Source organism: Crocuta crocuta, unplaced genomic scaffold (genome assembly GCF_008692635.1).
Source record: "Crocuta crocuta isolate KB4526 unplaced genomic scaffold, BGI_CrCroc_1.0 scaffold248, whole genome shotgun sequence".
NCBI lineage: Eukaryota > Metazoa > Chordata > Mammalia > Carnivora > Hyaenidae > Crocuta > Crocuta crocuta.
Window position 1 is genome coordinate 4,218,771 of NW_027532409.1, and position 8,331 is coordinate 4,227,101.

Sequence of the window (8,331 nt, forward strand, 5' to 3'; positions counted from 1 at the left end):
GACCGAGCCGCAGGGCCCGGGGGCACCTAGGGCAGAGGCCTCCTCGGCTCCGCGAGCCCCGGCCTGCCCGCCTCCGCCAGCTCCGGGGGTCGTTGTGCGGATTCCAAACCCGGTCCCGGCGGGGTCCGGCGCCGCCTGGCGGGGAGTGGGGCGCTGCGAGTAGGGTGAAGGAGTGGCAGGCCTGGAGACTAGAGGCTGTTCATAGTGGCCAGAGGAGCTTCTCCGGGGTCACAGGCGCAGAAGCTGGGCGCCTCTTTGCGGTGTAGCCGGGATTTCGGGCGAAAGGGGTGAGTCTGCGCAGGAAGCACTGAGGTACCACGGGCCATTCGTGCTTGTGTGGGGACATAATATGTGTGCTTATGTTTGTTTACACCTGTGTGTCCCCAGTAGGAATGCACCCGAGAGAGTGAGCGGGATCCTGTTTGCATGAGTCTGCGCTTGTGTGCCTGTGCGTGTTCAAATAGGTTCGTGCGTGTGCTTGGTATGTACAGGTATGTGCTTGTGTGGAGGCGTATGAAGGTGCGTCTGAGGATAACCCACGGTCTATATATAGATGCATGTCGTGCGCACCTGTGCGGGGCGTTTGTTGGTGCGGGAGGGGGGATGTGAGCCCGTGTGCCTATGCCTGTGTCAGAGGAGGAGGCTCCCAGCTCAGCAATTTCCCTTCTCTTTTCCTTCCCAACATGCAGCCGTGAATCCATTCCGGAGTCCCAGGCGACACCGGTCCCTCCAATCCTGATTTTCCTTCTCCCTCACTACTCCCAGATCCCCTCCTCCAGTTTCCCTCCCGTTTGCGGGGTCTCAGGGCAAGTGCCTCGGACCAAACGTCAGCCTTTCTGTCCAGCGTCTGGGGCCGCTGGAGGGAGCGCGGATTTGGGCGGGAGACGCGGCTGGCAGGGCTGCGGGTCCCCCCCCAACCCCCCTCCGGGCTGGGAGGGATGGGGAAAGGCAAGATCCTGAGGAGGAGAGGGGGGTCTCTGGCCGAGAAGGCCCGGGGACTCCTCTAGGGCTACGGCCAGGTGCTCAGAGCTGGAGGAGGTGGAGGGTGGGGGCAGGCAGAGCAGGGAATCCCGCGCTCACCTGGATGGCGTTGGTCACGTTCCAGCCCGCCTCCCACGCCGTGATCTTGGGTTTGTCGTGGCCCCCGAACTCGCCACCAGCCCCCAGAGCCTGGTCCTTGGAGCCCGAGGGCGGCAGGGGCGCGCCTCCGCCGCGCTGGTAATGGATGTCTCCCTCGACGGGCGGCTCGGCGCCCTCGTCCCCGCAGGGCTCGCCCTCGGTTTTCAGGATGTCCATCTGCAGGCCCTGACGGTGCTCAAAGTCGAGGTCGTCGCAGTGAGCAAATCCCACCGCCTCCTCGTCGGTGGCCGCCTGAAAACCCATCCTGGCGAACATGCCGCTCACCTTGGCCTGGGACTTGTTGGACACTGTTGTGGCCACGTTGGATAGCTTGCTGCGTAAAAGGGTGGCCATGGCGGCGGCGGGGTCCGTGGAAAGGACAGAAGGGGCTGGGGACGCGGGGGACGCGTGGCAAGGCGGCGAGGGGGGCGCGAGGCCGCTATCTCCGCTCGCTTTCCCCGCGGCGCCCCAGGGCGCTCTGGCTCATGACCTCCTCGGCTGGCGCTGGAGGCTCGCTCAAAGCCCACCCTGCGGGCGGGCGGCGGGGCTGGCGGGGCGGCGGCGNGGGGGCGGGCGTTGAGGAAGGGGAAACACCCGGAGGCCGGGGGTGCGTGGGGAGGAGGGCAGCGAGAAGAAATAGGGTCGCGAAGGGACTCGGGAGAACTGAGATGGGGGCCGGAGAAGGGCGCCCGCGGGAGGGCACCGAGACAGAGCGCACCAGGGAGGGGGCTCGGAGGGCACGGTGGGGGCTGGAGTGCTGCATTTCTGGGGGAGGTGCTAAGCTCGGATCCTAGCCCTTCCCACTTCGCCGCCGCCGCCGCAAGGAGGGAGGGGGCCGGAGCCTGCTGATTCCAGCGGTCCCGCGGCCGCGACTACCCCCTCCAGAGCCTGGGAGGCTTTCGGCCCCAGAGCTTCTGGCCAAGGACTAGTCTAGACGTCCAGAAAAGCAGCAGGACAGTTACCTGTCTCCCGCGGCGCCGGCCGTCTGGGCATCTATCTGTACCGATTACTCACACTGAAACCTGGCCGCAAGCCCCCTTCGGAGGCAGAAAGTGTCCGTCCTGGTCCAGTTTCTAGAATGCTCAGCCGGGCCTCGGTCACCGGGCTGTCTCAGCCCGTCCAGGGACGCCGCGATGGAAGCGATTCTGCGGCTCGCTCGCCACCAACCGCTCTCCAAATGTGTGCGGAACAGAGGCGAAAGGTTGGCTTTTCACTTTCTTTTCGTTTGGGAGTCTGGAAGGAGGCAGGACTTCGTGAGGGCCTCTCTCCACAGCCTGGTGACGGGTCTGCCAATGCACACGCCGCACAGGGGGACAGCCGGTGTCCGGCCGGAGGAGGGAAGCGCTCGCCGCGGGCCCGGGGCGCGGAGGTGCCCGGTGCGCTCGCCGCGGCGATGAAGACCTAGACCGTTTCTGCTGAATGGGGTGCGTGTGAGCGCGCGCGAGTCAGAGAGACCCCGAGACAAAGACCGACACTGTTTCAGATGCCGCTTCGGGCTAAAAGGACTCCTAGGGTGAGATTGGGTAACTGTGTTTATTCGTAAATGTGTGGCTTAGTGCGCATTTCAGCCTGTGCGTGCGCAGAGCTTGTGTGCTGGATTGTGCGGGTAAGTGTTCCCGATTGGGTTGCCTGCGTGTTTGCCTGTATGAACCCTTTTGCAGTTGTGTCTCCGGGAGGGTCCACAGCTCGGTCGGGGTCCCTGCACGTGTTCCCAGCTGGGCTCCCGCCCGGAGTCCTGAGCAGTAAACGGCAGCTTGGCCACCTGGCCTAGGAGGAGGAGGTCTAGCGGCTGTGACTGGGGTGCCAGTGGGCGTAGGGAGAAACTGCAGGAAACGAAAAGAAAGGGGTCCCCAGTCTCCCCTTTTCAAGGCTCTGACTCTCTGAGAACCCAGTCTCTCCCGCCCCTGAAATATTTCTAGATTAGCTCACGTCAGCGCACAAGTAGGGCGGCCTGAGGGCTTTGACCAGCGAGTCGGAGCTGCCAGGACCAGACAGCCTTCCCCCCCACCTCCTACCCCCCACTCCCTGCGCCTTGCCGTCTCCTTGAAACTCGTCTCCAGATAGGGAACCTCTGCCACGTTGGACAGAGATGCTCTCTTGATCCACCGCCACCCCCACCCCAGGTACTCTCAAATTCTCCCAAGAGCCCCGCTTGCCAGAACCCACCCCCTGCACTGACAAGCAGACACGGACTGGTAAGAAAACCTCTCCATAGAGCCCAGCTCCAAACACAGACCCTCCAAGTCATGATAGGACTCAGAACAAAGAACAGAAATCCTTCCTCCCCAAATGCAAATTGTCTCCTCCAAAGAGGCTTGAAATACGAACGGATGTCCCATCCCAGAGATTTGCCCTATACAGAGATTGTCCTCCACTCCGTCCCCAAAGGCTGGGGGACAGAGATCCCTTTCCCTACAGACTACTACAGGCACAGATCTTCACCTCCTAATCCTCACCCCACCTTTTCTGTTTCTGGTGAAATTCTTTTGTTGCACCCACGGTGATCTAGGCAGAGACTAGGGGTCCCTAGTGTCTTCCTCTACCCGCTACACACCCACACCTGGGGATGGCCATTGATGCCTTTTTTGCCAAGGGAAGTGATGATGTACATGTATCAGTTGGTCATTCCTGACTTATGTGTGGATTTTATGAGGGTCCAAAATGCTTACCCTCTCTTTCCATTTCCCTTATGATGCCTGCTGCTGTAAGACCCAAGGTGAGCCGTGAAGTTCTTTCATTAGTAAGAAATGGGTCATTCATCATTCATTCATTCAGCAAACCTTCTCACTGCCCTACTGTGCATGTGACTCTCTTTCTGCTGTTATGGGAACCACCAAGACGATGCAAGCACGGTCCCTTGTCTAGGCTCCCCATGGCAATTCTTGGGTCGGTGGGGACATTGGAGAACATTAAGTCCAATCGTCCTTTCTGCGATGCTTAAATGGTCCTTCAAACATCCCAACAGAGCCTCACATTTACAGATAGGCACACTCAGGCCTGGCAGTGAGGCGTCCTGCTCAAGGTCATTGGGAGTCCAGGGTAGAGGCAGGCGAGGCCCCAGGAATCCGGATGCCCCTCCTGTGTCTTCTCTCCCATGACCTCGTCTGTCCTCCCATCTCCTCTCCCTGGTGGTTTGGTACCTGGTCACCTCACCGTCAAAACAGATGAGATTCGAAGCAGACACGAGGCCTTCTGACAATAGTTAGATGCCAACATTGGAGGAGGAAAGCCTCTGTATCCCTCTTTTCATTTTTTTATGCTTATTTATTTTAGAGAGAGAAAGAGTAAGCAGGGAAGGGGCAGAGAGAGAGGGAGAGAGAGAATCCTAACTAGGCTTTGCTGCCACAGAGCCCGACTTGGGGCTTGAACTCATGAACCATGAGATCATCACCTGAGCTGAAATCAAGAGCAGGATGCTTAACCGATTGAGCCACCCAGGTGCCCCTGAATCCCTCTTTTCTTGCTGTTTGCAATTAATGCCTATTCCCAGGCCAGGATGTCAAGTTCCCAAGCAGCCTTCCTTTACTGGAAAACTCTGCTCCATGGTGCATCGGCTGTGGGACATTGGACTACTCACTTAACTTCTCTTAGCTTCCAAGTCCTCATCACTAAAATGTGAGAATAATAATAATAACAGCCTCATTTGGTTCTTGAAAGGATTCAGTGAGTCTTGGGTATAAAATGCTGAGCAACGGCCACTCAGTGCCCAATGCACGGTAGCGATTATTTTATCATTCTGTCCTCGTTGCCACACCAAATAGCCATTTCTCATTGTTTAGGAAAAAGGGAGTGTACAACAGAAAGCCTGCGATTGGGTGTGAAAGTCAGAGTGAGTTGGCATGTGTACCCTTCTGTCTTTGTCTCGCCTCCCTGTCCTCACCCCTGCCAGGGACAGGAATGGAGGTCAGGAGTTGGACGGCGGGCAGGGGACCTGGCGGGCAGCCCCAGGAGGCAAGCAGGGCAACCTGCTTAGCTGGTAATGAGCTGGACCGGCTCTGGTGAAACCATCAAGCTCCGGATTCTCCGGATAGCTTCTCTAGGGGCTCCCTCTTGAGAGGAATTTGCAGCAGCGCGGCCCCCTGTGTTGAAACACAACACACATATACACACATGCATTCACACAACAGGGAATGACAAGCCAACTGACAGATGCACGAAGAAATGAGGGCCAGCACACGGAGTCAAGGACACTGGCAGAGTTACACTGGGCAACACACACAGGTCAAGGACAGAGCAGCACGCAGACACAGGACTTGAACCGAGACTGCTTGCCGCACAAAGAAGCCAGGACAGGCACCCACAGATGGACGCCCATGGGCACCGGCACCCAGATAACAGCCTTGGATACCGCAGCAGCACAGGCCAGGCGTGGACGTGGAGAGCTGTGCACACACTGACAGACACCCAGACTCAGGAACACGCAGGCAGATTCACACTGAGACCGATGGCCCGGCACCCCCGAATGCAAGAATACCCCAGTATGATTACCAAAGGGGAGAAGGAGGGGAGAAAAAAAAAGGAGGAATGGGGTGGAAGAGATATAAAAAGGAACATGCTAGAACAGGGAAGAGGAAGACAGAGAAGGACTTGCCAGATAGAGGCACAAAAGAGACAGAGATGCCACAGCCTCCTTTTGGCCAATGCCAGAACCCAGAGCTTTGACTAAGAAAATGGCGGCTGGGAGGGCTTTGGGGGAGGGAGGAGGACCTGTCCCTGCAGCCAGCCCTGGGAGTGGGGGCGGGGGCTCTCCTCAGGGCCGCACAAGGCCCCACAGTCTTGAGGGGCTTGGGCCACATAAGAGGGAGCGTGAGGGGACCCCACGACTTCTGCCACGTCCCACGGTGCAAGGACAGCACTATGGGTCAGTCCTGCAGCCTGGGCCCAGGTGGAATGAGTAACCCTCTCCCAACATGAGGTCCGGTCTCTCTGTTTTTGTTGCCTTTAGCACCCAAGGGGTTAAATGCCTGGCTAGTGAGGACGGAGGCCACTTTTGGGGGAGAATAAATAGGGTTAAATAGAACTGGGCTTATCTCCCAGAGCAGCGGCAATATGGGGGATGGGGCAGGAAGCCCTTGAATTAATGGCCTGGAAAGCCAACATCATGAGCATCATTTCGGGGCTGAATGATCACAGACAGACCCCCTCCTCCTCCTCTTCGTTTTGCAGAGAAGGTTCTGTCCATGAGCCTTTTCCTGCCGAGGGGACAGAAGCTGGCTCTATAAATCAGCCCCCCCTCCTTCAAGCTGGGACACGGGTGAGGTTTTCCTACAGAGACCTTGCCTGAAACCGGAACTCAGTTTCCTGATGCTGTGTCTGTGGGCACAGAGGAGACAGGGACCCGGGAGGCTGAGGGTTCCGAGTGGGCAGCCCATGCCTGGAACAAAGACCCTGATTGTCCCCAGCTTTGGTGTGACAAATCCGGTGGGACCATGGAGGGTATCAGTGTGGCCCCTGATAGCTCAGGGTAAGACATATTAAAATACATTAATGACTAAATATTAGTGGTTTTCCTTGATGAATTAGCATCTCATTTCTGGGGGCGGGCAGGCAGAGGCTGGTTTCCTACCAGGGACAATGTCCAGGGGAGTCCTGTGTCAGGGCAAGGAAGGCTGGATTTCATAACTTTTTAATTTAATTTAATTTAATTTTATTTTATTTCATTTTATTTGAGAGGGAGAGAGCAGGTGGAGAGGGGCAGAAGGAGAGAGAGAGGATTTTAAGCAGGCTCCATGTTGTCAGCATGGAGCCCCATTGGGGCTTGATCACACAACCCTGGGATCATGACCTGAGCCGATATTAAGAGTTGGATGCTCAACTGATGGAGCCACCCAGGTGCCCCAGGATTTCATAACTTCTGGGTTTCTAGGGTCAAGCCTTCTGAGCAGGTGGCTCTGAGAAGAGCCCAGGGGACAGGGTCCGTGGGGACTCAGGCCCGGCCCTTGGCAGCCTTTGAAACTAGAAGCTGCCTGGAAGTGAAGGAGGAGCGCTGGACCAGACTTGGTGGGTCAGATCAATGATTCCTGCCCTTCACTGGGAGCACAGCCTCCTGTGATGCTGGAAAACAGGGGGCACAGCGACCTCACTCCCCACTGGGTACCCAGTGCACAGTAGACACTCAATAAACATAGGTGGAGGAGATGTTAAATTGATGTCATAAACCCAGCTCTGAATGCTGGGCTCTGTAGCCCCTCTAAATGGACTTGTCTTGGGACACCTGGGTGGCTCATTTGGTTGAGCGTCCGACTTTGGCTCCGGTCATGATCTCGATGTTTGTGAGTTCAAGCCCCACGTCCAGCTCTGTGCCGACAGCTCAGAGCCTGGATCCTGCTTCGGATTCTGGTCTCCCTCTCTCTCTGCCCCTCTCCCACTACCACGGTCTCTCTCTCTCTCTCTCCTTCAAAAATAAAGAAACATTTTAAAAAGTTAAAAAAAAATAAATGGACTTGTCTTTTATGCCCATGTCACCTTCTGCAGAATTGAAAGCCAGTCATACATACACATGTAAGGTGTGATCTTTGCTCAGAATGGGCTTGGGGTGCACACACAGATTCGGGGACTCCTTTCCAGACCACTCAGCACCCTCAGGAGTCTGTGGGTCGCTGGTTACAGCGACTGGGAGAGCCAGCCATGGAGGAGGCTCTGTGTCTGGTGAGCCCTGCATGGAGGACCCTGGGCTCTGGGAGGGCAAGGGGGCCGGGGGGGGGGGGGGGGGNCTGCCATGTAAGGACGTGGTGATCAGGTGGCCCTCTGCAGGCCAAGAAGAGTCCTCCCCAGAAACAGAGCCTGCCAGACCTTGGTCTGGAACTTTCAGCCTCGGAACTGTGAGAGGATCAGTGCCGGTTGTGTAAGCCTCCGGGCCTTGTGGGCTTCTGTTAGGGCGCTCCCACTGCCTAAGACACTGGGGGCCTCTGCCAGCCCCTGGCCAGCACTAGCTTAGTGGGCAAAGATTTTCCTAGGTCACAATCCCTTGGAATGTCTGATGGGGGAAAGATCCTCTTTCCAGAAGAATGCACACGTCACAGAGTCTCAAATTCTCTATAGCCTGCCCAGGGTGACTCCACGGCCTCCAGCCTAAGAGCCCCAATCGGTCAGTTTCTCTCTCTTCCAGTTGCGCTGAGAGCTGGACCCGGGTGAGTTGTCAATGTGAATATTTAACAAGTGTTTATTCTATGCGTGTGTTCTTACATGATTGCCTTACGGTGTCCCTTTGAG

At 57.1% G+C, this 8,331-nt stretch overlaps 1 protein-coding gene across 1 annotated transcript in view; it reads right to left on the reverse strand.

The window, feature by feature from the left end:
* SLC32A1 (solute carrier family 32 member 1) overlaps positions 1–1,480 on the reverse strand; it is a 3,756-nt gene extending 2,276 nt beyond the window's left edge. The window contains exon 1 of the mRNA XM_077778854.1: positions 1,081–1,480. Within this exon, the coding sequence (XP_077634980.1) occupies positions 1,081–1,473 (393 nt within the window). The 5' untranslated portion in view covers positions 1,474–1,480. The remainder of the gene's footprint in view (positions 1–1,080) is intronic.
* Positions 1,481–8,331: the final 6,851 nt, after the last annotated feature.